Source organism: Rhinopithecus roxellana, chromosome 9 (genome assembly GCF_007565055.1).
Source record: "Rhinopithecus roxellana isolate Shanxi Qingling chromosome 9, ASM756505v1, whole genome shotgun sequence".
Classification (NCBI taxonomy): domain Eukaryota; kingdom Metazoa; phylum Chordata; class Mammalia; order Primates; family Cercopithecidae; genus Rhinopithecus; species Rhinopithecus roxellana.
Genome location: NC_044557.1, coordinates 19130387 through 19146256, shown reverse-complemented (window position 1 = coordinate 19146256; position 15870 = coordinate 19130387). Strand labels below are relative to the sequence as shown.

The 15870-nt window shown below is 37.7% G+C and overlaps 1 protein-coding gene across 2 annotated transcripts in view; it reads right to left on the bottom strand.

Annotated features, from left to right (window-relative positions):
• ADAM2 (ADAM metallopeptidase domain 2) overlaps nt 1-15870 on the bottom strand; it is a 103062-nt gene that overhangs the window by 63918 nt on the left and 23274 nt on the right. Inside the window, exon 7 of one of the 2 annotated variants that reach the window (XM_030937878.1) lies at nt 9896-9952. The exons of the other annotated variant lie outside the window; for it this stretch is intronic. Within the exon in view, the coding sequence (XP_030793738.1) occupies nt 9896-9952 (57 nt within the window). The remainder of the gene's footprint in view (nt 1-9895; nt 9953-15870) is intronic. 2 annotated transcript variants of the gene reach the window in all.

Below are 15870 nucleotides of genomic sequence, written 5' to 3'. Positions count from 1 at the left end.
AGCCAATGTGTTGGGCAGTGGGGACAAGTCTTGGGAACAAGCCATCCAGCCTTCCTGGCTCCAACACAGCGAAAGAGCAGCCTGGAGCTATAGAAATGGCTGCCGCCCTTACCCCGAGCTCAGCATGGTAAGCAGTTGCAGTCCCAGAGCTGGGTTGCTGCCCCTTCCGCAAGGAGCTCAAATGGCTTAGACAGCAGGCAGCCTCAGCCAGTGCTGGTCGCCCCTCCCTAAGGAGTTAGGTAGGCGTAAGCAGATTCCAACGGAAAGGCTCTAAGAATCTGCCTGTTCCATGGTTGGGATGCTAGGCCCTGGAGGCATGGGTGGGTTCACAAGTGGGATCCATAGGTTGCACAGTTTCCCCAGGTGGGATGCATGCTCACTCACTGCCTCCCTTGGTTCCCCTTCCCCGTGTGGCTCTCAGGTGGACTGCTGCACCACACTGCTCTTCCTTCTCTCCGTGGGTTATGCCAGCCTTCTAGTCAATTTTGATGAAAGAACCTGGATACCTTAGTTGCCGCTGAAGGATTCATATGCTTCTTATGGCTTTTTTCAATGGGAACCTCCAAATGCCGCTGCTTCAAGTAGGCCATCTTGCGCCCCGACCTCATTATTAGATTCTAGCTCTGTTCATTGTTTTTGAGGTTTCGTTACTCACCTATAAACTGACCTGAATCCTGAATTCTTCTCATTTCCTCCAATATCTGTGTGTGACCCTTCACACTCACATCTCCAGTTTTCTGCACTTTTCTGACTTGGAATCACTAAAAACGAAAACTACCTTTGTTATTGGAGCCCCTACAAACTGGAACCGAACAACTTCATGTAAATCTCAAGAGAAAACCTTTGTGCCCAATGTACAAGATACTCAGAGAGTTCACCAAAGCTCCTGGTGCTATAACCAGGGACATCCTAACTACAAGCCAGAAAAAAATAGGCTTTAAGCTCAGATCTGGAAATCTTTTCAACTAACTGCCCTCTGAACTCAGAGAAAAAAAAATCATTTTTTCTAGCCATCAACTTTTGTTTTTCTTTTGTTATTTTAGTTGATTTGGCGTAAGGTGACTTTGAGTCAAAAATTGAACCTCTGTAATCAAGAATTATGACCAATTATTGGATACAGTTTTGCTAGTAGGTATTCTAGTAGTCTCTGGAGTGCCGTGCCTCCTCTCATGAATCTTAATGCTTGCTTGCAGCTATCCCCCACACAGTTGATCTCTCTAATTCTATAATTAGAACAAGATTGAGAGTAACAGAAAAGATCAACCATGGATCCTGAAACTGTGATTTGAATATTTCACTCTGAGACTAAATAAAAAACTGCAGCATCATGATGACTGAGAGTGGCACAAATGCCTTAAATTTTGATCAAACCACTCAGCATCACTGGGAATCTGGCAAAAGGTGGAAACTGTTAAAGAAAACATGGCAGGCCCAAAACGAGTCATTCATAATATAAATCCACATGACCATCTACACTTAAGTTGTTTACTTGCAAGATGTGGCCTTCTGAGAAATCAAGGAAAACATGACAGCCAAATCCCTAAATGGTCCAGTTTTCAGAATAAATAGGGGATTCTCAGCAACCAATCAAAAGGTGTACAGTCAACCTGAGCCAATATAATGACGTTCCCTCTGTTTTATCCCGTACAAGCAGAGTGATCTCATGTTAAACAATCCATGTTTTTTGCACTATGCTTCTTCCTTGTTTCTGATAAAGCTGCCTTACAAAAGGTGACTTTTCTGCCATGCCTGGAACTCCTATTTTGAAAACTGGATGTTGCCTAGTTCATTAATTGCTGATAAAAGCCAATTCAAACTCTAAAACTCAGTTAGCTGAAATGTTGTCCTTTAGCATAATTAATTTTGGGGATAGAAATAAGAATCAAAGTGAAAATAAGACTAGACTGAAAAGATACTAGGAGTGGTACTGGGATTAGTAAATACAGATGACCCTTTTAAGGAGCGTTATAAATGAAAGCAAAACATTGACATATTAGCTGGAGAGAAGGAAGATTATCTTTGTTTATTTATTTTGTTTTGTTTTTAATATGGGAGAATACTTATTTGATGATGGCCAAGAACTAATAAGAATTGATGTGGACAAGAATTGTTAGAGCCACATCCTTAAGGAGCTGAGTATGAATGTGCACATTTGGAATTCTAGTGTTAGACTGGAGCACCATCTCATTCGTGGTAATGACAAGGAAAACAGAGTACATGATTAAATATCCAGGCTAAGTGCTTGAGAAAGTGACAAGAGTTTGTGGATGTTCTCTTCTGATTTCTTTTATCAGCGAAATATGAGTCAGCAAGGCAAGACAGTGGAGAGCATAATGACGTTTCAGGATTTATGGAACTAAAGTGAGAACATGCCCTATCATTGTTTGCTTTATTGCAGTTGTGAACAAATTATTTGTCAACTTGTATTTAACCAGGTTTGAGGTTTTTCCAGAGAGGAAGCTAAAGGGAAAATGGCAAGGGAGTTGCAGGTGTTTGTAGGGGAATGACAGTAATCATGAAACCAGAGGATATGTGATTTTCAATGGAAGAACTGAGTACATGGAAAGGGACAATGCAAAAATGGTAGAATTGATGGATAAATGTCTTGGTGGCATAAAATATTAAAGTCTGGAAATGGGAAAGAGAAATATAAGAGGGAGCATTCAAAGATTGAGAGGCTTGAATATAAGAGTAGGGAAGAGTAATATGATAGTAATCCTCAGGTATAATATATAATGATGAAAGTCAGTGGCTGAGGCAGGTTGATGAGCAATACTATTGAAGTAGAGAAATCAGGGAATTAAAAAGTAAGACACCGGAAGAAATACTTATGTTGACATTAAAATTATAAAAAATTATGATATGAGTATTATTAAAATATGGGACAGTCATCAAAATGCTGAACACTTCAGTAAAAAATAAGTATGGTAAAATTTACAAATAGTTTTTTTTTTTTGCTTCTGAATACATGGTATTTTGCATTCTGGTAAATTTCATATCTTTACATGTCTTGCTTAAAGTACTTGCAGTATCTTAGAGTACACTTCTTCTCTACTCCTTGAATTTGAGATGTGTGGAGCAATCATGATTGCCTTAGTCCATTCAGGTTGCTATAACAAAAATATCACAAGCTGAGTAGCTTATTTAAAGAAACATTTATTTCTCACAACTCTGGAGGTTGGAACATTCAAGATCAAGACACTGGTAGATTTGGTGTCTGATGAGGGCTCATTTCCTCATAGATGGTACCTTCTAGTTGTGTCCTCATAGAGTGAAAGGGGCAAACAAACCTTTTTAGTCCTGTTTTACAAAGACATCAATCCCATTCATGAGGGCTTTGACCTCATGACCTAATCACCTCTCAAAGATCCCTCCTCTTAATACCATCACATTGGGGATTAGGATTTGATAGGCACAGGAGGCAGTCAAATGCCTAGGCAGATAGGCATGGGTCAAGAAAAATGACTAGGGGATCTAAAGGTGACTATGACAAGGAGTAGAATGTTTTATAAAAAATATCTAGTTTACAAAGACAATGAAAAGCAAATTCACAGAAATAAACTTAGAACATGTAGTGAGATTCCTGAAATGGCAAAAATGATAAGCTCTGCAAATCCTTTGCACAATAAACAAAGATAAAACAAGACAAAATTGTCAAAAATCATTTCAAGACTCTGTAAAATGACCAAAGGAATACAAAACTTTAAGACTAATTGATTAAAGAAAAACTATTAATGCTATGGTAAAATAATAATAATAATAATAATAATAATAATAATAATAATCATGGGAATCTGTGGCATTTTAACTGAGCTGTTCCCATCTTCATCGCTAGCTCTAGCCTGTGGCAATTCTACCATAACAGCTCAATCCAGGAATCTAATGGTTTCCCTATTAAAGTATAATGACATGATTTGAAGCTGACAGGTGGGAGTCCACATGCTCAGGTACATTGTCAAAAACAATAGTTACCTGTGGCAAATGAATAGGGAAGGCCAACATCACGTCTAAACACAGATTGTGAAACTGATGATTTTAAGCAACAGACCAGAAGATTAGCCAGAAACATAACATGAAATTGTGGACAATACAACAGCCATAATGGTCTCAAAAGCACCCATATAGTCATGGCAGTCAGGAATATTCCTTGTATATACAAGGTAGCATCCATGCTCAGGGGAAATTGGAAAGGGCCAAGCTATGCACAAATTCATGGCTGACTCACTGGTAGAGGAGATGGGAGTAAGTCCTACAGAAAGTAAAGTTTCTCTGAGTGAAAATTGCCTAGATATTGAATACTTTTTCCAACGCAAATGCAAATCCATTGACAAAGAGTGGAAGCTTTATTTTCTCAAGTTGTTGGAACATAGACTCTGACCAGTCACTGACTGACCACTAAGATATGCCAACCCAAGGACAACCACTAGGAATCCAGGCTCAAAAAATGAAAACGGAGTTAAAAAAAAATGCAAAGACATCAGTGATGACACACTGCTAAAGAGGCAGAATCTTCAGAATTGCTCCAGCAAAGCACTAAACAAACAAACAATGGAAGAACAGAAACAACGATTTCAGAATTCAGAATTGCCCAACTGTATTATATTAAAAATGTCCAGTTTTCAACAAAGTATGACACATAATAAAAACAAAACAGTTATATATATTATATTATAAATATTATATTATTATAAATATATATTATATATATAATGCAGGTAATATAAACTGTGTTCTAGTGTTTTGTGGGAGGTAAAACTTGTGAGTGATAAAATAAGATATTTAATTGAGAAGATTTCCAAGAAAATGTTAGAGCAATGAGTGGCGTGGTACCTCCTGACTGTTACCTTGAAATGCAAAATGATAGAGATAAATTCAAGAGAAACTGTAAAGCAAAGAGGAACCAAAAGTTGAAGATTTGGAGATTTCCTGCCTATCTTTGTTGTAAAGATTGTTCTGAGGAGAACACTGAGGAAATGGCTGCACAATCATTTGATAAAAACCTTATGGGATTATATGAGTGAAAACACTGCCTATTTTAACTGAAGGGGATACAGACAGTACACAATGAAGGAAGGCTGCCAGATTTTTTAGATTTGACAGGATGGAACGATAGATCTGAAATGAGCTGAAAATTAGCACTATTATTCAAGAAGAGGAAAAGATAGCCTGAAGGTGACTCAGAGATGATCAGAGCCACTGCCTTAATTTCCACAGTTTGGATGGCCTCTGCTGGTAGCCTTGCTGGCAGGACCACCTAATGACCCCAACCATGGAAGTGACACTGCTCTCCCAGTAGACCTGGAAAAGTGGCACCAAGCCAAAGAGCATTATTCTTGAAGCTTACAATCCAAATAAATTTGTCTTGCTAGACTTTCAGACTTGCTTGGAAGCCATGGCCCTTTGCTTCTTTCCTGTTTCTCCCTATGGAACACAAAGTTCTCCTTATCAGGTTTCATAGCTGGAGGAGAATTTTACCTCAGTATGAATTGTACATCCTGTCTCACCCATGACAGATTGAGATGATATTTAGATGAGACTTTGGACTTTAAATGTTAGAGTTGAAGCTGTTAGGATGGAATGAACACATTTTGTTTGTGAGAAGGACATGAATATGGGGAAGTGAAGGATGGAGTGCTATGGAGTAAATGATCTCTCTCCAAAATTTCATATTTTGAAACCCTGATCCCCATTGTGACAGTATTTGGAAATGGTATCTTTGGGATATCATAAAGTTTCCATGAGTCATGGGGTGGGCCCCTCATTATGAGATTAGTGCCCTTATGGGAAGAGATACTAGAGAGCTTGCTTTTTGGTGGCCATCTGTAGGCTAGGAAGAGAGCCCTCTCCAGAATGTAACCATGCTGCTACCCTGATCTCATATTTCCAACATCCAGAATAAATATAATGCACCATATATACAAAAGAAACTTAAGAAAAACATTAGTAAGCTGAAGTCAGAAATATATAAAAATGATTATGCATCATGATCAAGTGGAACTTTAATGTCAGACACTTAATATAATGACCAAAAATTCACACAGTCATCTGAACAGACACAGAATATACATTTCACAAAACCCAACACCTACTCATGAGAAAAACAACAATAACAACAACAACACTGCAGCTAATATTTATTACCACATTAAATGGGGAGTCTATAACTTTCCCACAAACATTAAAACTACAACACAAGTCCTCTCTCAACTTACATTTAAACATTGTCCTGGAGATTCCAGCAAAGGTAATATTGCAAGAAAATAAATAAAAAGGCTTCACATTGGAAAGGTTAAAACAAAGTTATGTTTTATCACAAAATGATCCTGCATGCAGAAAGTCTTAAGGAATACACACAAACATACACACACACACAGAGAGAATTACAAGTAATGAACATTTTTTGCAAAAATCACAAGATACAAGATCAGATAACTTTTTTTACACTACCAAATGAACAATCAAAATGAAAATATGAAAAGTAATCATATTAGAAACAAGATTAGGAAATATGAATAGATTTAACAAAAAGCAAAAGACTCATATACTGAAAAACTACCAAATATTGCTGAGAGAAATCAAAGAAGATCTAAATAGTGGGGTGGACATATGATGATCATGGATTACAGTATTCAAAATTGTTAAAATAAATATCCTTTCCAAATTGATCTATAGAATTAACACAGTATCTATCAAAATACAATCATCCTTTTTGCAGAAATAGATAAGGTGGTCTTAAATGGAAATTCAAAAGACACAGAATTGCTAAATATTTTTTAAAAAATAAAGAAAAAATTGGCCAGGTGCGGTGGCTCATGCCTGTGATCCCAGCACTTTGGGAGGCCAAGGCAGGCGGATCACGAGGTCAAAAGATCGAGACCATCCTGGCCAACATGGTGAAACCCCATTTCTACTAAAAATACAAAAATTAGCTGGGTATGGTGGTGTGCGCCTGTAGTCCCAGCTACTTGGGAGGCTAAGCAGAAGGATCTCTTGAACCCAGGAAGCAGAGGTTACAGTGAGCCGAGATTGTGCCACTGCACTCCAGACTGGTGACAGAATGAGACTCTGTCTCAAAAATAAAATAAAATAAAATGAAGTAAAATAAAATAAAATAAAATAAAACTTGTAGGAGAGGATGTGAAGAAATAGGAGCGCTTTTACACTGTTGGTGGGAGTGTAAATTGGATCAACCATTGTGGAAGACAGTGTGGCGATTCCTCAAGGATCTAGAATTAGAATTACCATTTGACCCAGCAATCCCATTACTGGGTATATACCCAAAGGATTATAAATCATGCACACATATGTTTATTTTGGCACTATTCACAATAGCAAAGACTTGGTACAAACCCAAATGTCCATCAATGATAGACTGGATTAAGAAAATGTGGCACGTATACACCGTGGAATGCTATGCAGCCATAAAAAAGGATGAGTTCATGTACTTTGCAGGGACATGGATAAAGCTGGAAACCATCCTTGTGAGCAAACTATTACAAGGACAGAAAACCAAACACTGCATGTTCTCACTCATAGATGGGAATTGAACAATGAGACCACGTGGACCCAGGGAGGGGAACATCACACACTAGGGCTTGTTGGGGGCTGGGGGCTGGGGGAGGGATAGCATTAGGAGAAATACCTAATGTAAATGATGACATAATGGGTCCAGGAAACCAACATGGCACATGTATACCTATATGTCAAACCTGCACATTGTGCACATGTATCCCAGAACTTAAAGTAGAATTAAAAGAAAAAGTTGTAGGACTTAGATTTTCTGATTTCAAAAATTTCTGCAAATCTAGAATATTCAAGTGATGACGTTCAAGTACTGGTGCTTTGACAGACATACTGATCAGTGAAAGCAGAATTCAGAATCCAGAAATAAATGCTCAAATAAATATTGATTACCAGTTGATTATGAACAAAGATGCAAGGCATTTCCCTGGGGAAATGATAACATTTTTAACAACTGGTCTTGTTCTAATTAGTTTTACACATGCAAAAAGATTAATTTAGAACCATATTTCACACTATACAGAATAATTAAATGGGACTTATGCCTTTATATTTGCAAATATTTCCTAGTAAAAATTTTCTAGTAAAAATATTTGCAAATATTTTCAGTTGAAAAATCTGTGTATACAATATATGAGGGACATTTATATTTTAATATTAAGGCAAACAATAAGATTAAGAAATAGGCAAAATATTTGAATAGACATTTCACAAAAGAACATAGATCTATGGTTAATACACATATGAAAAGATGCTCAGCATTGTGAGTCATTAGAGATATACAAATTAAAACCACAATGTGATAGTAGTCAACATCCACTAGAATGATTATAAACAAAGGGACAAAAACAAGTATTAGCAAAGATGTAAAGTGATTAAAACTCTCATATATTGCTGTTGGTAACAGAAAATGGTAGAGCCCCTTGCAAAGTATTTTGTTCACTGTGTGCAATTCCCCCCACAGCAAAGAACCTGGTAAGACAATACAGCCCTCCTTTTAAATATGAAAGGACTGGACATTTGAATAAAATGTTTAACATTAAATGTAGGTGCTGAAAACAAGAATATAATACTGAAAGGGTCTATGTTGAGAGCTGATGTACTGAAACAAAATTTTAATATTGTCTTCAGGGAGGCAAAGAAGATTTTGAATGCATGAAACAAGAATAGGAAGTTCAGGAATGAATATAGAGAAACACAATGCAAAACTCCAAAACACATTAAGAAAACTTCATATATTTTTCATGATAAAGTTGGAAATTTGTCTATAAAATAGAGGGAAAAATAGAAAAAAAAAGAAAATAATTTTAGGAGTCCTTAATTTCAAATAATTGTAATTTAATTTCGTGAGGAAATCTTGAAAGACATAACATTTTGAATGATTAAAAATAAACTTATTGGTTGGGTGCAGTAGCTCACACCTGTAATCCCAGCACTTTGGGAGGATGAGGTGGGTGGATCACCTGAGGTCAGGAGCTCAAGAGCAGCCTGGCCAACATGGTGAAATGCCGTCTCTACAAAAATACATTAAAAAAAAAAAAAAAAAAATTAGCCAGGCATGATGACAGGTGCCTGTAATCCCAGCTACTAGGGAGGCTGAAGTAGGAGAATCGCTTGAACCTGGGAAGCAGAGGGTGCAGCAAGCCAAAATCATGCCATTGCACTCCACCCTGTGCGACAAAGTGGGACTCCATCTCAAAAAAAAAATAAATAAAAATAAAATGAATAAATAAATAATAAACGTTTTGATCACTTATTTAAAAAAGAGCCCGCATTGCCAAGACAATCCTAAGTCAAAAGGACAAAGCTGGAGGCGTCACGCTACCTGACTTCAAACTATACTACAAGGCTACAGTAACCAAAACAGCATGGTACTGGTACCAAAACAGAGATATAGACCAATGGAACAGAACAGAGTCCTCAGAAATAATACCGCATATCTACAACATTTATCATTAAAATACTTTATCACTACCTTTCATCCCCAGTATAAGCCATTATTTTCCTGTCTACCAAAAAAATGTACAGATGGGAAACTTTTATTTCTTTTTAAATAATATCCGAAATGTCAAGCATTATTTTTAAAATTCAATATGGTTCTAGAACACATACAAGTTTCTATAATAATTCTAAAACTATTTGTAAACTATTATAGAGGTAGCAATTACTTTCTTTACATCACTATTCATAAAATTAAACACTATATAAAATTTTATTCTCAATTTACTCCTGATACTAATAATTTAAAGTGCATTAACGTAGAGCTAAGGCAAAATCATCATTAATTCTTTTCTGTTAAAAATTTATTCCAAATTATTATTACAATCCCTCATTGCAAATATTAAATGACATAAATAAATCAGAATATACTTACCAATTGTTTTTCAACTACAACATGCATTTCTATATACTTTGCAAAATCTTTCTGCAGCTGAAAAAATCCACACATTTTACATCAAAATTACAGAATTACTTAAGTATTTCTAGTGCATATCACTACTATTAATGAACTAAATATTTAAAAAAACAGTTTTGCATATAGAAATAAAACCAGATAATATAAGCAACACTAGATATCACAAAATCTTTTTCATCTATTTGTCACTTTTCTGAACTTAATCAATTATTTAATTTACTTGGGAAACAACTTTCCTCTATCTTCCATTCTCCATATTTTCATTGGTTCCAAGCTATTCATATTATTCTCTCTTTTACCAGGCCTGCCTTACAAGAGCTCCTGAAGGAAGCACTAAACATGGAAAGGAACAACTGGTACCAGCCACTGCAAAAACACGCCAAATTGTAAAGACCATTGATGCTAGGAAGAAACTGCATAAATTAATGGGAAAAATAACCAGCTAACATCATAATGACAGGATCAAATTCACACATAACAATATTAACCTTAAATGTAAGTGGGATAAATGCTCCAATTAAAAGACACAGACTGGCAAATTGGATAAAGAGTCAAGACCCATCAGTGTGCTGTATTCAGGAGACCATCTCATGTGCAGAGACACACATAGGCTCAAAATAAAGGATGGAGGAAGATCTATCAAGCAAAAGGAAAACAAAACAAAACAGCAGGGGTTGCAATCAAGTCTCTGATAAAACAGACTTTAAACCAACAAAGATCAAAAGAGACAAAGAAGGCCATTATGTAATGGTAAAGAGATCAACAAGAAGAGCTAACTATCCTAAATATGTATGCACTCAATACAGGAACACCCAGATTTATAAAGCAAATCCTTAGAGACCTACAAAGAGACTTAGACTCCCACACAATAATAATGGGAGACTTTCACACCCCACTGTCAACATTAGACAGATCAACGTGAGAGAAAGTTAACAAGGATATCCAGGAATTGAACTCAGCTCTGTGCCAAGCAGACCTAATAAGACATCTACAGAAATCTCAGCGCCACATTGCACTTATTCCAAAATTGACCACATAGTTGGAAGTAAAGCACTCTTCAGAAAATGTAAAACAGAAATTATAACAAATTGTTTCTCAGACCACAGTACAAACAAACTAGAACTCAGGATTAAGAAACTCACTCAAAACCACTCAACTACATGGAAACTGAACAACCTGCTCCTGAATGACTAATGCGTACATAATGAAATGAAGGCAGAAATAAAGATGTTCTTTAATGAGAACAAAGATACAACATACCAGAATCTCTGGGACACATTTAAAGCAATGTATAGAGGGAAATTTTTAGCAACAAATGCCCACAAGAGAAAACAAGAAAGATCTAAAATTGACACCCTAACATCACAATTAAAAGAACTAGAGAAGCAAGAGCAAATACATTCAAAAGCTAGCAGAAGGCAAGAAACAACTAAGATCAGAGCAGAACTGAAGGCGATAGAGACACAAAAACCCTTCAAAAAAATCAATGAATCCAGGAGCTGGTTTTTTGAAAAGATCAACAAAATAGATAGACTGCTAGCAAGATCAATAAAGAAGAAAAGAGAGAAGAATCAAATAGTTGCAATAAAAAACGATAAAGGGGATATCATCACCGACCCCACAGAAATACAAACTACCATCAGAGAATACTATAAACACCTCTATGCAAATAAACTAGAAAATCTAGAAGAAATAGCTAAATTCCTGGACACATACACCCTCCCAAGACTAAACCAGGAAGAAGTTGAATCCCTGAATAGACCAATAACAGGCTCTGAAATTGAGGCAATAATTAATAGCCTACCAACCAAAAAATGTCCAGGACCAGACAGATTCATAGCTGAATCCTACCAGAGGTACAAAGAGGAGCTGGTACGATTCCTTCTGAAACTATTCTAATCAATAGAAAAAGGAGGAATCCTCCGTAACTCATTTTATGAGGCCAGCATCATCCTGATACCAAAGCCTGGCAGAGACACAACAAAAAAAGAGAATTTTAGACCAATATCCCTGATGAACATCAATGTGAAAATCCTCAGTAAAATACTGGCAAACCAAATCCAGCAGCACATCAAAAAGGTTATCCACCATGATTAAGTTGGCTTCATCCCTGGGATGCATGACTGGTTCAACATATGCAATTCAATAAATGTAATCCAGCATATAAACAGAACCAAAGACAAAAACCACATGATTATTTCAATAGATGCAGAAAAGGCCTTTGACAAAATTCAACAGCCCTTCATGCTAAAAACGCTCAATAAACTAGGTATTGATGGGACGTATCTCGAAATAATGAGTTATTTATGACAAGCTCACAGCCAGTCTCATATTGAATGGGCAAAAACTGGAAGCATTCCCTCTGAAAACTGGAACAAGACAGGGATACCCTCTTTCACCACTCCTAGTCAACATAATGTTGGAAGCTCTGGCTAGGGCAATCAGGCAGGAGAAATAAATAAAGGGTACTCATTTAGGAAGAGGGGAAGTCAAATTGTCCCTGTTTGCAGATTACATGATTACATATTTAGAAAACCCCATTGTCTCAGCCCAAAATCTCCTTAAGCTGATAAGCAAATTCAGCAAAATCTTAGGATACAAAATCAATGTGCAAAAATCACAAGCATCCCTATACACCAATAACAGACAAACAGAGAGCCTAATCATGAGTGAACTCCCATTCACAATTGCTTCAAAGGAACTAAAATACCTAGGAATCCAACTTACAAGGGATATGAAAGACCTCTTCAAGGAGAATTACAAACTACTGCTCAATAAAATAAAAGAGGACACAAACAAATGGAAGAACATTCCATGCTCATGGATAGGAAGAATTAATATCGTGAAAATGGCCATACTGCCCAAGGTAATTTATAGATGCAATACCACCCCCATCAAGCTACCAATGACTTTCTTTACAGAATTGGAAAAAATTACTTCAAAGTTCATATGGAACCAAAAAAGAGCCCACATTGCTAAGACAATCCTCAGCCAAAAGAACAAAGTTGGAGGCATCATGCTACCTGACTTCAAACTATACTACAAGGCTACAGTAACCAAAATAGCATGGTACTGGCACCAAAACAGAGATATAGACTAATGGAACAGAACAGAGCCTCAGAAATAATACTACACATCTACAACCATCTGATCTTTGACAAACCTGACAAAAACAAGAAATGGGGAAAGGATTCCCTATATAATAAATGGTGCTGGGAAAACTGGCTAGCCATATGTAGAAAGCTGAAACTGGATCCCTTCCTTACACCTTGTACAAAAATTAATTCAAGGTGGATTAAAGACTTAAATATTAGACTTAAAGCCATAAAAACCCTAGAAGAAAACCTACGCAATACCATTCAGGACATAAGCATGGGCAACGACTTCATGACTAAAACACAAAAAGCAATGGCAACAAAAGCCAAAATTGACAAATGGGACCTAATTAAACTAAAGAGCTTCTGCACAGCAAAAGAAACTACCATCAGAGTGAACAGGCAACCTACAGAATGGGAGAAAAGTTTTACCATCTACCCATCAGAAAAGGGCTAATATCCAGAATCTACACAGAACTTAAACAAAATTTACAAGAAAAAAATCAAACAACACCATCAAAAGTATGCAAAGGATATGAACAGACACTTCTCAAAAGAAGACATTTATGCAGCCAACAGACACATGAAAAAACGCTCATCATCACTGGCCGTCAGACAAATGCAAGTCAAAACCACAATGCGATACCATCTCACACCAGTTAGAATGGCAATCATTAAAACGTCAGGAAACAACAGGTGCTGGAAAGGATGTGGAGAAATAGGAACACTTTTACACTGTTGGTGGGACTGTAAACTAATTCAACCATTGTGGAAGACAGTGTGGCGATTCCTCAAGGATCTAGAACTAGAATTACCATTTGACCCAACCATCCCATTACTGGGTATATACCCAAAGGATTATAAATCATGCTGCTATAAGGACACATGCGCAACTGTTTTTTTTTTTTGTTTTTTGTTTTTGTTTTTTTTTTGTTGTTGTTGTTGAAACGGAGTCTCGCTCTGTCGCCCAGGCTGGAGTGCAGTGGCCGGATCTCAGCTCACTGCAAGCTCCGCCTCCCGGGTTTACGCCATTCTCCTGCCTCAGCCTCCTGAGTAGCTGGGACTACAGGCGCCCGCCACCTCGCCCGGCTAGTTTTTTGTATTTTTAGTAGAGACGGGGTTTCACCGTGTTAGCCAGGATGGTCTCGATCTCCTGACCTCGTGATCCGCGCGTCTCGGCCTCCCAAAATGCTGGGATTACAGGCTTGAGCCACCGCCCCCGGCCACACAACTGTTTTTATTGAGGCACTATTCACAATAGCAAAGACTTGGAACCAACCCAAATGTCCATCAGTGATAGCCTGGGTAAAGAAAATGTGGCACATATACACAGGTGGAATACTATGCAGCCATAAGAAACGATGAATTAATGTCCTTTGTAGGGACATGGATGAAGCTAGAAACCATCATTCTCAGCAAACTATCACAAGGACAGAAAACCAAACACCACATGTTCTCACTCATAGGTGGGAAGTGAACAATGAGAACACTTGGACACAGGGTGGGGAACATCACACACCGGGGCCTGTCGTGGGGTTGGGGGTGGGGATAGCATTAGGAAATATGCCTAATGTAAATGATGAGTTAATGGGTGCAGCGCACCAACATGGCACGTGTATACATATGTAACAAAGCTACATGTTGTGCACATGTACCATAGAACTTAAAGTATAATAAAATAAATTAAATAAATCTATGCAAATGGCCGGGCGCGGTGGCTCAAGCCTGTAATCCCAGCACTTTGGGAGGCCGAGACGGGCGGATCACGAGGTCAGGAGATCGAGACCATCCTGGCTAACATGGTGAAACCCCGTCTCTACTAAAAAATACAAAAAACTAGCCGGGCGACGAGGCGGGCGCCTGTAGTCCCAGCTACTCGGGAGGCTGAGACAGGAGAATGGCGTGAACCCGGGAGGCGGAGCTTGCAGTGAGCTGAGAGCCGGCCACTGCACTCCAGTCTGGGCGGCAGAGCGAGACTCCGTCTCAAAAAAAAAAAAAAAAAAAAAAAAAAATCCACAGGCCAGGCGTAGTGGCTCACACCTGTAATCCCAGCACTTTGGGAGGCCGAGGTGGGTGGATCACTTGAGGCCAAGAGTTCGAGACCAGCCTGGCCATCATGGTGAAACCTTGTCTCTACTGAAAATACAAAACATTAGCTGGGCATTGTGGCTAACAGCTGTAATCCCAGCTTCTCAGGAGGCTGAGGCAGGAGAATCGCTTGAACCTGGGAGGCAGAGGTGGCAGTGAGGCATGATCACGCCACTGCACTCCAGTCTGTATGACAGAGTAAGACTCTGTCTCAGAGAAAAAAAAAAAAAAATCCACAAAATCCATGCCATTTTATTAAGACAAAGTAGCCCTAGAAGGAGACAAAAATGCTTACATATATGATATTGAAAGAGGACTCCAAGTTCAGGACAAAGGTTGCGTTGGCCAAATAAAGACTAAGGAATTGGATCTAGCTAGAAATATCAGAGAACACACAGTAGTACACTGATCCACTTGCAATATGTATGAATTAAATATTCAGATTTTAAAACATCAAAGGTCTTTGGTAAAAATATTCAGGAAGTTGGCAGGAAAATGTAGATGACTGACTAATCAATAAATAGATAGATAGATAGATAGATAGATAGATAGATACGGGGTGTGTGGATGCAGGTGTCTGTGTGTGTGTTTCAATTGAACAACCAACATGTCCTATATTGCATTATCAACTCAGGAGAAAATTTGGACTGGGAGTGAATATCTGTAGGTCACAATAGGTAAAGCCATAGAACTATATATATATATATATATATATATATATATATATATATAAAAGATATATATGTACTA